This window comes from Pipistrellus hanaki (genome assembly GCF_964339955.1).
Source record: "Pipistrellus hanaki genome assembly, chromosome: 2".
NCBI lineage: Eukaryota > Metazoa > Chordata > Mammalia > Chiroptera > Vespertilionidae > Pipistrellus > Pipistrellus hanaki.
Window position 1 is genome coordinate 180,766,395 of NC_140504.1, and position 16,690 is coordinate 180,783,084.

Genomic DNA, 16,690 nt, shown 5'->3' on the forward strand with positions numbered 1-16,690 from the left:
TCCGAAGAGCCCTTTACCTTCTGCCTCACTTTTCTCCTCTGTAAAACGTGACAATCTTTCCCTCTCAGGACTGACCCAGCCGTACCTCTCTTGGTTGCCGTGTTAGTGCTGTAACTTGCTGTTAGAACAACTTGTCCCTAAGCATCCTCAGAGGCATGTGTCCCTTTGCCCTCTGGGGCGAAGACCTGGACGTGGTTTGCTGGGTCACCAGCACAGGTGTGGGACCGTTTACCACACAGACCAGTCCTGCCCAGCCGCCCTCGGAGGAGGCCGTCCACAGGGACGCCAGCATCCCGATGCCAGCCGAGGGCTTGGGAACTGTCCCCCTCTCTCCCCTCACACACTTTCCTCCACCTGCACCTCCGGCACCGTCCCCCTTCAGACGGCGCCTGCCTGACGGGAGCACCGCTGACTGTGTGGCCTGTGACGTCGCAGGGGCCTCCAGGCCCGGCCAGAGGGCCCCACCCCCTCCTGTGGGGTCCCTGCGCTCCCTTCGCTCTCCAGAGGCCCTGGGTGTGCTGACCCAGGTGCCAATGCGCAGGGCACGCAGTCGGCGCTGGTACAGCTGTCACCAGGCCGCCCCCGCTTCGGTGGTGCCCACTCTGCAGATGGAAAGGAGCTCAGAGGAGCGTGGGAGCGGGAGAGGGGGTCGTGTGCATATTGGCTGGTTATCGTGATCAGGGTGAAGGCTGGGATCCTCTTTCTTCTTCCCAGAGAATGAGGCACACAGCAGTGGGTGCAGGACAGGGTCTGCCCTTAGGGTGACCCTGGGCAATTGCTTTCTCTTCTGTTCTGGCCTGTTGACCTCTGTCTACAGGGATAGTAATGTCTGCCCCCTAAGCTCGTGGTGAGATTAAATAAGAAAATGCTTTGAGCCAAACCCAGTTCGGCTCAGTGGATAGAGCGTGGCCTGCGGACTGAAAAGTCCCAGGTTCGATTCCGGTCAAGGGCATGTACCTTGGTTGCGGGCACAACCCCAGTTGGGGTTGTGCAAGAGGCAGCTGATCGATGCTTCTCTCTCATGGATGTTTCTAGCTCACTATCTCTCTCTTCCTCTCTGAGAAACAATCAATAAAATATATTTAAAAGAAAAAAAGAAAAAGAAAATGCTTTGAAAACTCTCTAGAGACCCTTTACAAAGTGCAGCCCTGGCAGGAGCACACAGTAGGGACTTTACCAGCCCAGCTACAGTGCACTGAGCTCAGTGCGCGGGGCGGGCGGGCGGGGCCGGCGCCGTGACTCAGCGGGCGGGCCGGGGAGGCTGCCCAGCCGGTCTGACCGGCCGGATGCGCCGGCCGGGCCTCCCGGGAGGGGCCGGCGCCCGGGGGGTGACGGGAAGGAGGCGGCGGCCCAGCTCCGGCGGGAAGTGGGCGCGGATGGGCGCGCGGCGGGCACCGAGCAGGATGGCAGCGCAGCCCCCGGGCCGCCCGCAGCGCCCGGAGCCCCGCTGAGCCGCCGCGGGGACCGCGCGGGAGCCGAGATGTGCCTGCGCCTGGGTGAGCCGCGGGGTGCGCCCGGGCCCCGAACCCCGAGGCTGCGCGGGGCGGAGCGCTGTCCGGGGAGCGGGGAGCCGGAGTCCGGGCCGCTTCTCCGCAGGGCGCGGGGCGCCGGCCTGAGCTGTGCCCGCGGGGATGGGAGGGATGCTGGCATCTGGTCCGAGCCCCTCCGGCCTCTCCCCACCTCCCTCTCCTGCGGAGGAGGGGACCCCTCCCCCCCAGGCCGAGGAGAGAGCACCCCCCTCGTCCAGAGGAAGCCAGGGAGGAAATCCGGGCCTGGGAGCTCTGAGCCAGAGGCGCCTGCCTTCCGCCTCCTCGCCCGGCCCAGTGTTCCCACGTCCATTCCCGGGGCTCCCCACCCGGGCTGGGAGGGCAGGACCATGGCAAACAGGACCCTAGAGCAGTGGGGTGGCTGTGCCCCCTGCCCGCTCCCGGGCTCTGGGCATCAGGCACACCTGGGGAGTCCGAGAGACCTGTGGTCCTCAGCTTCCTCAGCTGTAACACGGGGTGGCAGCCCCTCCTCAGGACCACCGTGAGCATAAAGGAGCTCTGAGAGTAAGGTGCCTGCCAGGATGCCAACCAGGCTAAGTGCTCCGAGCATGGTGGCTTGGAAACACAGAAGCCGGGGCGTGCCCCAGACTCTCTGCTCGGTGCTCCCGGCATGGCCCTGAGGTGGTGCCTCCAGTCTGACCGAAGGCTTGGGCCTGGGATCCTGCTGTTGTTTATCCCTGATGCCAAGGCCGGCTCAGGACCAGTGGTATCTGGGTTGCAGGTGGGTGGGTGGATGCAGCGAGGTGGGTCAGGGCCCTGGGACCAAGCTGCTGTGCCCCTTCCTGTTTGACGAGCAGTTAATCTGCCCGACGCCATTCCAGTCCCACATGCCTGTGCAGCCTGTCACCTCCCTCTGACTCTCCCACAGCCGATCCAGCTCCCGCTCCCACTCCCGCTCCAAGGGGTCCTGCAGCCTCTGGGTCCTCAGAGCAGCCAGACCAAGCCCTCCGCGTTCACACAGGAGTGATGGGGCCCCGGAGGAGCGGCTGGTGCAGGGTCACAGAGTGTCTGTGCCTGGATGGCCCCATCCCTCCCTGACTCCCGGGAACGGCCTGTTGGCACAGGGTCCCCGAGAACAGGGCAGGACGAGCCGCCCGCATGGCCCTGACGCACTGTCCCCCGCAGGCGGCCTGAGTGTGGGTGACTTCCGGAAGGTGCTGATGAAGACGGGGCTGGTGCTGGTGGTGCTGGGCCACGTGAGCTTCATCGCGGCAGCCCTGCTCCACGGCACGGTGCTGCGCTACGTGGCCGCCCCCCACGACGCCGTGGCGCTGCAGTACTGCGTGGTCAACATCCTCTCCGTCATCTCCGCCCTCCTGGTATGCCCGGCGGGGCGGGGCTGGCGGGGCTGGCGGGGGCCCAAAGCTTTTCGAGGAGTCTCCGCCCGGAGCCCGGACGGCACGTAGAGAGCCCGAGCACTCCCCCTGCTCCGCAACTGACCAACCGCACCAGCCGCTCGGCCTCTTTACCTCGGCCTCCTCGTCTGCAAAGTGGGCTCGTAACAGCGTCCACCACACAGGGTCCTCCTGAGCACCGACCGGGATCGTCCACAGGAAGTGCGGGCACAGTGGCTGACACACGCTCAACCTCACCACTGGGAGCGGGGGCGGTTGCTATCATGACAAGACGCCATTGGACGGAGGGAGGAGCGTCCGCTCAGCCGGAGGGGGCTCAGGAGGCCTCGCCCAGGTGGACGCCCCTGAGCTGGGTCCTGACGGACGAGCAGGAATTCCAAGATAGGGTGCATTTGCCATCGCCCACGTGTGTGGCCAGCAGGTGGTGGAGGAAGCTGGGAGAGCATTCCAAGCACAGAATGGCAGATGCACAGGGATGGGGGCGGGAGCAGCTCAGATCTGCTCTGGAGACACTGAAAAGCCAGGCATCAGAAGCTCAGCATGAGGCCTGGTCCACGCTAAGTCCTGGGCAAATGGTGGCCAGGATACACCGGAGATCAGGACCCGTTTGATGAATACGTGAATGAAGGAGCCCGGTATTCTCAAGTTCTTCCCCGCCTAGTAACGGAGGAGGCCACAGCACCAGGCCCTTCCCTGCCTCCTCCTGGCTAAGGGACTTATTTCCCCCTGCCCGCCTGCTCCCTCCCCTGCCTGGGGAAGCTCGGCCCGCCCAGCGAGGGGAGCACAGTCAGCGGGACGGGCTGAGCCATTACTAGGACTGGCGTGTTTTCCTCTCACCAGCCTGGATGGAAGGCAAGGGAGGCCGTGAGCTCAGGGTTATGGCTCCAAGGATGGACCCCTTCCGCTTCACCCTCATTTCCTCATGTAATTCTCACTGTTCTCAGCAAATGGGGCCATTATTATCCCGACCGGGGGAAACCAGAGACTCCAGCTAAAGCAAAGAGGCCACGCTGGATGTGACACAATGTGTGACACCAAAGCCGGCGTCTTTTCCATAAGCTCATCCTGCAGAGCAGGCCTTAGCCCAGAGGGGCTGGGGCACCTGCTCACGGCTGCACAGGGAACTAAAGACGCTGCTGGACGCCCGTGATGCCTCCTGTGGGTGCAGCCCCTGCCTGGTGCAGTGAGGAGCTCAGGAGGGAAGCTGGCTGAGGGGGGCCCCGAAGACCCGGGGGCAGCTGGGGGCTCACACAGCCAGCTCCGGGGCTGAGTGGACCGCGTCCTCAGCAGGCTGTGTGGGTGCCCACATCCGGGGCAGTGAGGAGAGACTTGGCAGGGTGGGGCTGAGCTGCCGCTGGGACGGAGGCCAGGTCACCGAGAGCCTGAGATAACGTGCTCCTAGGATTGTGAATTCTCCATAAAGCGCCCTGATTTGTTTCTTTTGTTTTTAGTTCCTTGACAGCCTAGTTACTGCGTTTCTTCCCAAATCTCTTCCACTCCGGGGAGGCGAGTCAGACATATCCTGGCGCATGGCCCTGCGGCCCGGGATCCACAGGTCCCTGTCTGAGACACACAGCGCTGGGCAGTGGGGAGCCATGGCAGGTTGTAGGCAGGAAGCGATTGTGCTTTGGAAACATTCCCCGGGGGCAGCGCCTCCATGCAGATCGAAGTCACAAGGCCAGGGCTCGGCAGGGGAGGAGGTGGGCGGGCTCCGGCTGGCATCGGTGGGAGCCTCACCTGCGGGGGCCCTGACCTCACTGCCCGCTCTCCTCCGGCAGGAGGGTCAGGGCTGACCGGAGTCTCCCCACAGGTCATCACCTCGGGCATCGCCGCCATCGTGTTGTCACGCTACCTCCCCAGCATCCCCCTGGTAGGTGGCGCCTCCTGGGGCGGGGCTTAGGGGAGGGAGGGGCCTGGCCTGCTTGGAGGGGGTGAGCTGACCCCGTGGGGGCCAGGCCTGCCCGTGTGGGGTGGAGCCTGACCTCCATTGACCGGTGGCCTCTCCTCCCAGCGCTGGGCCGTCTTCAGTTCGAGTGTGGCCTGTGCCCTCCTCTCTCTGACCTGCGCGCTCGGGCTCTTGGCCTCCATCGCCGTGACCTTTGCCACCCAGGGCCGGGCGCTGCTGGCCGCCTGCACTTTTGAGAACCCGGAACTGCTGGCCCTGGCCCCCGACTGCCCCTTCGACCCCACGCGCATTTACGTGAGTGCTTAAGCCTGGGGGGGGGGGGAGTGGGGGGGTGCCGTCCAAGTGCTCATCAGCGGTGGGAAGGGTTCCTGGAGCCTCGCCCACCCACCCCCAACCCCCGTGGCCGCCTCTGCCCCTGTGTCCCGCAGAGCTCCAGCCTGTGCCTCTGGGGCATCTCCCTCGTGTTCTGCGTGGCCGAGAGCGTGTTTGCCGTGCGGTGCTCTCAGCTCGCCCACCAGCTGCTGGAACTGCGGCCCTGGTGGGGGAAAAGCAGCCACCACATGGTAAGGCCTGCCCGCCCCTCCGCGGCCTTGACGCCCCTCCTTTTCTGGGAGTCCCTGCTGGGCAGCCCCCATCCCTCTGCATGGGGTTCCCGCTTGAGAACTGGGGCGACAGTGTTCTCCCCAGGACCAAAGGGAGATCTCCCAGCTAAGTCCCCGGCTGGCTCCTGGTCCACCCAAGGCCCAGGACTTGGGGGGTGGGGAGTGCATCTGGGCTCGAATTGGGGGCTCTCCAAGGAGACCCAGACCCAGATCCACAGCCTGTCTGTCCCCCACAGATGCCGGAGAGCCCGGAGCCCGTGGAGAGCCATGACCTGATGGGCGGCCCCAGCTCCGCCCCGCTGACCCTCTGACAGCGGCTGCCTCAGCCACGCCCCCTGAGCACGGGGTCCCACAGCCACACCTGCACTGTGTCCAGCCAGGACTCCTGAGCTGGCCCGTGAGGGCTCAGGGGCCGTTCCCGGCCGGGGTGGGGATTGTGAACCCCGCCCCAGCCACCCAGACTCTGCACTGAAGTGAGACTTTATTCCGAAGTTATTAAAAAGAACAGAGACACTCGGCGGAGGCATGCAGCAGGGGAGGGGCTCGGCGGGGCCCGTGCTTTCCCACGCAGGATGGGGGCGGGGAAGGGGGGGCAGTTAGGAGTGTCTGCCCCTGTGTCTGCGGGCCTGTGTTCATCCACGTGCGGAAAGGCAGGCAGGGGCTCCTGGGATTGGGAGGTTTTCCTTTTGCAGCTTGGCCTCCAGCCAACAGAAGCTGCAGCAGGAAGGGAAGCTTCTTCCTTATCCCCCCCCCCCCCCCCCATCCTGCTCTCCCCTCCCAATAAAAAGCCTGGCTCCGCACCTGGGCCCGGGTTCCACCGCTCTCCACCCGGGCTGAGGCCTCCCGGGGAGGGGGCGGGGGAGGGGGAGCTGCCCGGGGTTGGCTGGGGGAGGGCAGGCTGGCCTCGGAGCTGTGCGTGTGGTTAGGAGGGAGGAGGGTGGAAATTCTAAGATCTAGGTAGGAGAAGGCCAGCTCGGAGGGGAAGACCACGCCAGGGCCTGTCTCCCTTGGCCTCTGGCATTGGGGGGCGCTAACGGCTTGCTTGGGCCTGGGGAGGACGGCAGGTTTCCTTTTCCATAGGCTCCCCGCAGAGTGCAGACCCCGGGGGCGGGAGGGGAGGCCCATCGGACCCCCAGCCTGGAGAGACACAGGGGAGCGGAAGCGGGGAGCCGGGGTGGCCGGCGAGGGCGGGAGGAGGGGACCCGGCTCCGCGCTCAGAACTGGGAGGCGCTGCTGGGGTCGCACTGCAGCAGCCGCACGATGGACGGGTCGCTCTTGGCGCCGCGGATGAACTCCTCCAGGGACAGCTTGCCTGCAGAGAGAGGGACAGTGTCTGGGGAGGCCAAGGGGGGCAGGGCCCGGGGGAGGGGGGGGGAGGCGCCCGCCCCGGCCCTCACCGTCGTTATTCGTGTCCATCTGCCGGAAGATCTTCTCAGTCCTCTTCTCTGGGGTCGACTCGTCCTCCGGCATCTTCATCACCGACGAAACCATCTTGTAAATGGCCTGGGGGTCGGAGGGGAAGGCGGGAGTGAGAGGAGGCTGCCTGAGCACCCCCCACTCCAACCTTCAGAAACGCCCCCAGAGGGGGTCACGGGGGCGCGGGGAACCGGGGGATGGGGGGCCGGGAAGGAGTGTCTGGGAAGGTGTCCCAGGAGAGGGGTCTGCAGGCGAGGCCCTGACCGAGTTCCCGGGAGCGCTGGGTGCCAGAGGAACTGCCGACAGAGGGACATGCATTTCCAAAGACCGCGGCGGGAATTTGGGGGTAGCTGAGTGCAGGGGGTGAGCTGAGATGTTGGAAGACATCGGGCTGCAGGTAAGCACGATTTTAGCGCTGTTTCTGGAAGCTCCGGGCGCCCGAGCAGGGCAGCGGACAGAGGGAATTGGGCTGAGCCGGCGGCACTGTGCTGCGGTACCCGCTGTGGCCGGCAGGGGGCGCTGGGCCGCCCTGAGGGCTGGAAGGCCGGAGGCTGCAGGGCCCGGAGGGGGCGGGGGATGTTATGCAAATAAACGCAAATGAGCATCTGCCGGGGGCGGGGACAGCCTGGACTCTAGGCAGCAGTCGCCCACGTGCAGGAGCCCCGAGGCACACCCACGAGGGTTTTTGCGCTAAAAGCACGCAGAGCACGTGGGGCTTGGCCGGTGGGATGGGCTCCAGGAGCGGACCGATCGTCCCAACCTTCCAGCTTTTTGCTACTGAAACCACCTCCAAGAAACCTGCTTCCCTTCGCCCATACCACGCCATGTATCCTGCCTCAGATCCGGCTTCAGCCTCCACACTGGTCTCCTCCAGCCTCGTTTCCCTGGGTCTGTCCCCCCCACGCTGCCTCCCTCTGAGAGCTCTTTCTAAACACAGATCTCCCACACCACATCCCCGGCCCAGCGGGCCGCCCCCTCTCCCCAGTCATCCACAGGCCTCCCTCCAGACCTGCCGTGCTCTCAGCGCCTTCTGGATGCTGCCCCACGCTTCTTCTGCTGCTTCCCACTCCCTGCGGCTCAGCTTGCATGGCGCTGGCTCAGGGAGTCCTCTGATCCAGGCAGGTCAGGGCCCGGATGCTGGCATGGAGCCTCCTGGGCTTTTCCTTTGGGGACACCGCCTTTGTTGGATTGTTCCGAGTCCCCGACATACAAATAAGGACCGTGGACACCTAGCGAAGTGCCCATATCCCCAGAGCTTAGCACAATGCCCGGCGCCTGGCAGGAACTTCCCTTTTGAAAGCCTTGGCACCTCCCACTGCCCTCTGTACCAAGTCCAAGCCATTGGCCCTTGGCATTCAGAGTTTTTACAATCTGGTCCCTCTGACCCCTCCACTATCAGGCCTCCCCCGGCAGGTGATTCTGCCACAGCTAAACACACCTGCACCTTCCAGGTTTCCCGGCATTGACAGCCTCTGCCTGGACACTAACACCAGCTTCCATGTATGTGTCAGGTACTTTATTCCTATTTTCCAGATGAGAAATAGAGGCTCAGAACGGGAATTAATGGCCGAGACCAGATTAGAACCCGCTTCCTCTTAGTTGCTGGAGAGATAGATGCTTGTGGGGTGGTGGTGACCAGCGGGGGCTTTGACGTAAGCTGGATCTGGAGTGGCGTCCTGTCTCCACCAATCACTCCCTAGATAGCCTTAGACAAGTACTGAACCCCTGTGAGCCTCAGTTTCCTCGCCTGTGAAATGGGGTAGTCATATCTCCCCGGTGAGGACTGTCTAACGGATTAAATGAGATCATGTGTATAGAACAGGGACTGGCTAGAGTAAGTAGTCAACAGCAGCTTGTATACTCATTGTTACTCATCCACCACATCCTCAGTTCTTCCCTGAACGTCTGTCCCCTGAGTTCCCAGATGCCACCTTTACAACCCTGTCCCCAAGCTGGGCAGCGTGGCCTGCCCACCGGAGTGGGAGCCCCAAGCAGCCCAATGCAGTTTCTTCCCTTTTGGTGTGCTCACCTCCTGACCACAGGACAGGGTCCTGGGAAGGACCCGGTGAGCGCCCCCTTGTGACGCCTCTCCTCCTAATTAATTGTCTGGCATTGCTGCTCACTCACTGTTTCCCTGGAGCTGACTGGTAATTAATCAGGCACCGGGGCCTGCCCAGCTCTGTCTGCGCCGGCCTCTGGGGCTGATGGACGGGCTTTGCGAGGGAAACCGGGGCCCAGACAGCAGAGGCCAGCCAGGCTGGCCTGAGGATGCCCGAGGAGGGGACTGGCTGGCGCCTCCAGCAGGGCTGAGACTTATCAGTATATACCAGTGCAACCACACCGAGTGTTCAAACGTGAACACCCCTCCACATGGGTTGGTGTCCAGCTGCTGCCTGATCCCTCAGTAATCCTCCACCACTCGTGCCACCTCAACCTGTCCACCAGAACCCCCAGAACTCACCGCGTGCGCGACCCATCAGCTAGAGACTTGATGCCCGGCCCACGGACATCGTTTACTAAAGATGACCTGACGTCCCGCTTTAGGCGGGACCGTCCCGATTTTTAACAATTTGTCCCGCGGCATTTTTAAAAAGTCCCGATTTTTGGGAAAAAATCGGGACTTTTTTAAAACGCTGCAGAACGCGGGACAAATTCTTAGAAATTGGGACGGTCCCACCAAAAGTGGGACATCTGGTCACCTTATCGTTGACAAACATAAAGGCTTTCCTCTCTTGATAGGCAAAGGGAGCCACCACATCCCAAGGCAGCCCGTTCTACTCTAGCTGGAGAGAGCAGGCCTGGGCCCTTAGTGACAGAGACGCCAAGGAGTCCAGCAGGGGCTAGGCGGGCTGGAAGTGGGAAGCGGTCGGCAGAGCTGAGGGAGGAAAAGAAAGAGGCCGAAGGAAAGGGAGCAGGAGCTGGAGCAGCGCTGTGCCGCAGGATTACCCAGGCACACTCCAAGGATGTTGAAAAGGCCATTCTGGCTGAAGCAGAGGATGTGCAGAGGAGAGAATCCTAACGTTTACCAAGTACCAGCTGTCTGCTGGGCCTCTGCCAGAGTCCTCACCCACTTCATACCTCTAGCAGCCTTGAGGGTTAACATCCTCACTTTCCAGGTGGAGAGACAGGAGCTCAGGACAAGGAACCGAAGAAGTAAAAATAGAACCAGAGCCCTGATGGCCTTAGTGCTGGACTGAGGGGATGGACACCCTGAAAGCTTTTTGAGATAAAGCTAACATGTCGCACTCAATTTGTATTAAAATGGTATTCTTATCAGGCCCTACATTCTCCCTGTAAGATCCGAATCACCATCCCTATTTTTCAGGTGAGCAATCTAAGAGTTGATTCCAACTCCAGAATTGGAAGCCAGACCCTTTTCAAGAGGTAGATGAGTGGTAGCCAGCTTGAGCTTGACCCCCACCCCCCTTATATGCTGTGTGACCTTGGGCAAGTCACTTCACCTCTCTGAGCCTCACGAGGCCGTTGCAAAGATGCACAGAGCTTGTGGCCATATGCATGAGGCTGTCAGAGAGCCCTGAACTAATTAGTTGGATTGTGGCTGGGGATCCAGATGGAATGTGGACTGTGAATCCAGGTGGCCCACTCACTGGCTGTGTGGCCTCGAGCAAATGTCTTGACCTCTCTGAGCATCTGTTTTCTCTTGAGTAAATGAGGAATGATTAAACATATCTGGCCTGTACTCTGCAGGAATGTCAATCTTGAAAGACAAAGAAAGGCTGAGAGCTGTTACAGGCTAATGGGGACCGAAGAGACATGAAAACAAAATGCAGTGTGCATTTTGCTGGAGGTCAGGGCAAGAAGAGTCTCATGAAGACGTTTGGCAGCATTGGAAGATGGTCTGTACGTCAGACAGCAGCACTGTTTCTATGTTAAATGCCCTGACTTTGATGTTCATATTTGGGTTATGTAAGAGAATATCCCTGACTTAGGGAATGCACCCCGATGTATTTGGGGGTAAAGGATCCTGTTTAGAACAACAGAACATTGCACACACGTGCACATACACAGTGGTAAAGCAATCATGGTCAATATTAATGGGTGAACCTGGCTAAAGGGTTTCTGGGAGTTTCCTCAACTTTTCTGTAACTTAGAAAATATGTCCTAATTAAAGAGCTTTTTAAATAAAAATGATTTCCACGTACTCGATGCCACAAGAGCTTTTTCAGTGGGCTGTAAGGAGAGCACCTGCTACCTCCTTCCTGCAGGGCTGCGGAGAGGCTAAAGGAGGGTGGGGGCGCGCTGGGCCCTGCACCGCACCGGGGCCCGGCCCACCTGCACGATCTCCAGCATCTCCTCGCGGCTGATGTAGCCGTTGCCGTCCAGGTCGTACATGCTGAAGGCCCACATGAGCTTCTGCTCCAGGCGGCCGCGCGAGGTCACGCTCAGCGCGATGATGAACTCCCGGAAGTCGATGGTGCCGTCGCCGTTGGTGTCGAAGGTGCGGAAGACGTGCTCGGCGAACTTGGAGGCGTCGCCGTAGGGGAAGAAGTTGGCGTAGATCTTCTTGAACTCGTCCACGTTGAGGATGCCGGTGGGGCAGTCCTTGAGGAAGCCCTTGTACCACTCCTGCAGCTCCAGCTCCGTGAACTCCGTGTTCTCCCGCAGGTCCTGCAGCATCTCCGGTCGCAGCTTGCTGTTCTGCTTGCCCATGGCCACGGAGCCGAGTCCTTCCTAGGTCCCCCCGAGAATCAAGGAATGGAGAAGGGGGTGTCAGGCCCTCCTGGTCCCGTGACACCGCTCCAGGGAGCCCCCAAACACCAGACACCCAGCCTCTCTGGGACTCAGTGAGAGGAGCTGGCCCCGGTCACACAGCCTGCACCCAGCACCCTGCCTGTGTGGCAGGCTCCACACCGTTTCCCCAGACCTCCCCCTGCCCCAGGGAAGGGGCCTGGAGACGGGAAGGGGCTGACATTTACTAGGGCCCTGCTCGGGCCAGCCACCGGGCCCGCACAGACATGCACCACTTCACCCTCCCAACGCGAAGCTTGGGATTGGCCCCATTTTACAGATGAGAAGACAGGATCAAGGAAGTGAGGTGACCTGGTCCAAGTGACACAGCCATGGAGTCACAAGACTGACTCCCAGGGGGGTGCAGAGCGGCCTTCTAGTCCTCCTCCCTCCTCCCCACGGCCCCCTCATGGTCTCACAGGTGTCTGATCGCCACGAAACACACCCGCAGCCCACCCTCCGGCCTGTTCTCCCACACGCTTTGCCCAACCGGGGGTGGCATACGGTAGATGGGCTCCGGAGCCAGACCACCGGGGCTCAATCCCAGCTCTGCCTCTTCCCGGCAATGTGACCTGGGACAATTTCCCTAAACTCTCTCTGCCTCGTCTGTAACGTGGGGATAGTAGCACTTACCTCATCAGGGTTAATACATGGGAAGCATTCAGACCGCACATCTAAGTGCTAGGTAAGTGTTAAGTAAATAAAAATGATTTCCATGTACTCGATGCCACAAGACTCGTGCACAATACACAGATGAATGCATGCTGACATATGACACACAGCTCACCAAATCCATGTGCTGGGTCCCAGGCCACTTACCAGCCCACGCCCACCCATGGGTCACCGTGCCTCCACACAGGACAACATTCCCTCTGCTCCGCACCTCACATGGGAGGACACGGGGCACCACGCATGCACAGCCCCCAGACCTGTCCCATCACAACATACCAGCCCACGATCCCACATGCCATCACAAGCACCTCGCATGCCGACCCCGCTCCTGTGGCCAGCTGCACATGGGCCCGCCGGCTCCCTGCAGCCCTTCTCAGCCCTACGATGGGGCCCTCCTCTGGGGAGACCTGCGGCCAGCCCCCCCCCCGCCCCCCCAGCATTCACCTTGCCTCTGGTCCAGAAAGGTCCCCTCGGTGCAGGAGCTCAGAGTGTGGAGGGCCGAGGGGGCAGCCACGGGGAGGAGACGGCCAGGCAGTTCTGGGCAAAGATGCGGGGTACGTGCAGGTGGATCTCCCCAGCTCCGGGCTGTGAGACAAGGCGAGGGGGTTCCTGGTGTGCGCCTTTGCAGGAAGCCCTGTGCACATGTGGGGGAGCATGTGTGTGAGTGTGTGTGTGCCGGCATGCATGCCTGTCCCGGGTTTCTGCGCTGCATGCGTCTCCCCATGTGTTTCAGTCCCTCTCTGTGCATGTGCATGTGACTCGCTATGCACCCATCACAGCGAGAGGAGCTGTGCTGTGTGGCCATTTGGGGACCTGTGTGCGCCCTCAGCAGTGGCTCATGTGCGTGTTTCTCTAAGTTGGCCGCCCTCCCTCCCAAACCTGCCTCCTCTGCCCGAGCCGAGCACCCGCAGAACAAGTGTGTGGGAGGGGACTGGGGACATGCCTGCAGCTGGGGGGCCGGGTGCGTCCCCTAGTCCCTTCCTCAAGGTCCAGGGAACTGGGTCATGGGGTGGGGGCAGACAGATGCGCTGGGCAGGAGCGGTCTCCCAGTGCCCCTTCTTCCCTGCACCCTCAGAGCCGCCCCTCCCGGTGAGGACGTGGACATGACGGTGGGAGAAGATTCTGCTGTTTCCCATAGACCCCCAGCCCCCCAAATGGGTCGGATTCACGGCTGGACCTGAGGAGCCTGCGGGGGGACCCTCCCCGGACCTCCCCGCGGCTCTGCCCGGAGCCCCCGCCTCAATCCTCCAGCGCCGGGCGAGCGGCCCCTCCTGGAGGGGGCGCTCCGTGGCGGCCGGAGCCAGACTCCTCAGCGGCCACGGAGGTCAGGACCCTGGAGAGCTCCGCGCTCCCCCGGGACCCCCGCCCCGCACCCGCGCCCCGGAGGGCGGGTTCCGGGCGGCGCGGAGCGGCGGGGCCGGAGCCCGCCCTGGACGGGCCCCTCCCGCCGGCTGCCCCTCCCCGCGCCCAGCCCGGCCCGGAGCGGCCCCACTCACCGGCGACGCGAGCACCGACTGCGCAGGGAGGCGGCGCTGCGGCGGCGACAGAGGCGCCGGAGGGCGGGCGGGGGGCGGGGGGAGGGACTGCGAGGGAGCCGCCCCGCGGCGCTGGCCCGGGCCCTCCCCTGGGGTGGGGGTCCCGGCTGCTCCCTCTCCCCGCCAGCCCCGGGGGTTCGGGACCAGCCTCCGCCCCCGTCCCTGCCCCGGAGAGGGAGGGGGCGCCCTCACTTCCCCACTCCCCCTCCCCCGCAACACCAGGGAGCACCCGCCGGGGAGGGGGACCGAGGTCCATCTTTTCAGCATCTCCATCAGGTAGCCTGGCTGGGTGGCTAGAGGTCAGTGCCCAGACTCCTCTCTCCTAAGCCCAAGCACCCCATTATCTCCCCCCACGACCACCACCCCACCTCACTGCCATCCCCCATCCCTACCTGGCGCGGAGCCGCACGTCGATCCGGATCCTGGAGGTGCGCTAATTGCCCTGCTGCCCCCGCGCCTCAACCCGGGACTGAGCGGAGGGTTCTCCGGGAGGGGGCAGTGCCCGCTCCCCCACCTCCGCCTTAGAGAACAGAGTGCACCCCCGTATCCTGTCTGACACGCCACATCTCCTCAGAATCAATCCCACCTTCCAGCCCTGCTCTAACGAGCTCCTCCCACTCACCTCCCCCTTCAAGGAAACCCCTGCCTCCCTCCCAGCCTGGGCCTGTACGCGCTGGGGCCATCTCTCTCCTGCTTGGCGGGTTCTGAGGTGCACAGGCCCAGCCTCAGCAACAAGCCTTGCATCCTGAGCTCGGATTCTGTCCTTTCTCCATCTCTAAGGGGTGGTCCCTAGTGTCTCCACTTCACAGATGAGGAAACCGAGGTTCACCTGGGCTGAACGACTTTTCCAATGTCTGACAGCAGTGAGAGGAAGGTTTGGACGTGAACCCATGTGCCCTCAAGCACTCATTGCACCTACTTATCAAGCACTGAGTCTGTGCCCGGCACTGCTCCAGGCAGTGGGGTTACAGGTGTGGACAGTAAACAATGGACACAATAGCCCGGCCAGTGTGGCTCAGTGGTTGAGCGTCAACCTATGAACCAGGAGGCCACGGTTTGATTCCTAGTCAGGGCACATATATACCTGGGTTGCGGGCTCGATCCCCAAGTTGTTGCGTGCAGGAGGCAGCGGATCAATGATTCTCTCTCATCGTTGATGTTCTATCTCTCTCCCTCTCCCTTCCTCTCTGAAATCAATAAAATCATATTTTTAAAAAGCAATGGACATGATATACAAATCAAGCCTACAGTGCATTAAATAGGTTTTTGGGGGAACATGGAGGTCGGTGTGCAGGGTTGGGATATTGGCAGTGCTTCGGACCACGCCCAGGACTTTAAGTTTTTTTGTTTTGTTTTTAATATATTTTACTGATTTTTTTACAGAGAGGAAGAGAGAGGGATAGAGAGTTAGAAACATCGATGAGAGAGAATCTTCGATCAGCTGCCTCCTGCACACCCCCTACTGGGGACGTGCCCGCAACCAAGGTACATGTCCTTGGCCAGAATCGAACCTGGGACCTTTCAGTCCGCAGGCCGATGCTCTATCCACTGAGCCAAACCGGTTTCGGCAGGACTTCAGGTTTTATTCCCGATGAGATGGGACACGCCCGGGGCTTTGAGCAGGGAGAGGGGCTGGCGTCCAGGTCCAGCCTGCGCAGGGCTCCGTCAGGAACAGACTTTGGGGATGGGGCGCCCCGGTGGGAGCCAGGGGCCAACTCAGGCTAAAGGATGAGCAGGTGACACAGAAGGGGCTGGCTTCCACGGCATCTGTCTTCTGGCTGGACAACCCCTCCCAATTCTGTGGCCGCGGCCTGGGCCCTCCCGGCTGCCAGGGCTCAGACCAGAGCTCCACCTCCAGGCTCCCAGGCCACGCTGCTCAGGCAGTCAGTCTCTCCTTCCGCCGGGAGCCGGGAGCCGGGAGCCGGCTGTGGGGCCGGGATGGCAGCTGGGCCTGGGAACGCCGGCTCCTGTGTGCCTTGGCACCGGTGTTGGGACCCCCTGGCGGAGGCCTGAGAGACGCCAGACATGTGTGGGTGGTTCCCAGCTGCCTCCGGCAGGAGGACCTGGGGGTGGGGAGAGGCTTGCTGCTCAGCCCCCACCTCAGGCCCTCTGAGTGACAGGCCCTCTCCCCCCACGCCTCCTTCCTCTCCCACCTGCCTGGAGCCAGACTCTCCCCTTCCCCTCTAGGTCCTCTCCCATCCTATGGTCTCAGTTTACCCTCACGTGGGCTGCTCACCACTCCCTGCTCCCTCCCACTTCCCTGCCACAGCCTCACCTCCTCCGGGCGGCTCCTCAGCTCAGCTCCTTTCCTCCGCTGGGCTCCTAGCTCAGCCTCTCAGAGCCCACTTCTCCCAGCCCTGCTGTCTTCCTGCCCTGTGAGGCTGCCCAGCCGATGCCCTGCCCTCAGGACCCGTCTGCACCTGCCTCCCCAGGGGGGCTTCTGCAGGCGGGCCTGTGGCTTTCCCTCGCCCTGTGTACCCCACCTCCCTGTGACTTTCCCTGCACCTCCGGTGAGTAGGTGGACCTGGAAGCAGAGTTTGGGCCCTGTAGGCTCTGCTGGGGACTTCCCATCAGCCCCTTCTCCCTCCATGGAAGCTCTGGGAGGCCTCTGTGAGCCAAGGGGGAAGGCCTCGCGCCCTGAGATACAGCCCAGAAAGGGGAGCAGAGGGGCAGTCGCCAGAGGCCTGGGCACCTTCCCCTTTCTGAGCAGAAAGGTTACAGGTCAGCTGGGTGCCAGGCCTTTCCCAAGCCCAGAGCACTGACAAGGAGGCCTCACGCACTGCCTCTCCGCCCTCGGCCTGGGATTGTGGGCATGAGCACACACAGATGAGGCCCCAGCGGTCCTGGAACCCTGCCAGCGTGCCTTCTATGGGGGTGAGGGTGGGGTGGGGGTGGGGGTGTCCTGGCT

The 16,690-nt window shown here is 62.3% G+C and overlaps 2 protein-coding genes across 4 annotated transcripts; one reads left to right on the forward strand and one right to left on the reverse strand.

Moving 5' to 3' along the window:
• The first annotated feature begins 1,272 nt into the window (after positions 1-1,272).
• Positions 1,273-6,210, forward strand: TMEM54 (transmembrane protein 54). The gene is made up of 6 exons (XM_084874374.1): positions 1,273-1,496; positions 2,673-2,866; positions 4,713-4,772; positions 4,914-5,102; positions 5,237-5,371; positions 5,647-6,210. Exons 1-6 carry the CDS (start codon positions 1,481-1,483, stop codon positions 5,719-5,721), a joined length of 669 nt encoding a protein of 222 aa, XP_084730500.1. The 5' UTR covers positions 1,273-1,480; the 3' UTR covers positions 5,722-6,210.
• On the reverse strand, positions 5,875-14,379 carry HPCA (hippocalcin). 3 transcript variants are annotated; one of them, XM_084874379.1, is made up of 5 exons: positions 14,175-14,379; positions 12,692-12,832; positions 11,120-11,518; positions 6,808-6,913; positions 5,875-6,722 (listed from the first exon to the last, which is right to left on the reverse strand). In XM_084874379.1, the coding sequence occupies exons 3-5, from the start codon at positions 11,495-11,497 to the stop codon at positions 6,625-6,627; spliced, it is 582 nt and encodes a 193-aa protein (XP_084730505.1). In that variant the 5' UTR covers positions 11,498-11,518; positions 12,692-12,832; positions 14,175-14,379; the 3' UTR covers positions 5,875-6,624. The 3 variants fall into 3 exon arrangements, with proteins under 3 accessions (XP_084730505.1, XP_084730504.1, XP_084730506.1); XM_084874378.1 differs by lacking the exon at positions 14,175-14,379 and adding an exon at positions 13,744-13,792; XM_084874380.1 differs by lacking the exon at positions 14,175-14,379 and adding an exon at positions 13,744-13,762 and having other exon boundaries at positions 12,692-12,784.
• Positions 14,380-16,690: the final 2,311 nt, after the last annotated feature.

Excerpts from the sequence above, each read along its gene's own strand:
- TMEM54 (XM_084874374.1), top strand. Across the intron at positions 4,773-4,913 it reads ACCTCCCCAGCATCCCCCTG|CGCTGGGCCGTCTTCAGTTC; the intron begins GTAGGTGGCGCC and ends CTCTCCTCCCAG. Across the intron at positions 5,372-5,646 it reads GGAAAAGCAGCCACCACATG|ATGCCGGAGAGCCCGGAGCC; the intron begins GTAAGGCCTGCC and ends TGTCCCCCACAG.
- HPCA (XM_084874379.1), bottom strand. The coding sequence starts at position 11,497 with ATGGGCAAGCAGAACAGCAAGCTGCGACCGGAGATGCTGCAGGACCTG. Across the intron at positions 6,914-11,119 it reads AGATGCTGGAGATCGTGCAG|GCCATTTACAAGATGGTTTC; the intron begins GTGGGCCGGGCC and ends TCCGACCCCCAG. Across the intron at positions 6,723-6,807 it reads GATGGACACGAATAACGACG|GCAAGCTGTCCCTGGAGGAG; the intron begins GTGAGGGCCGGG and ends CTCTCTCTGCAG.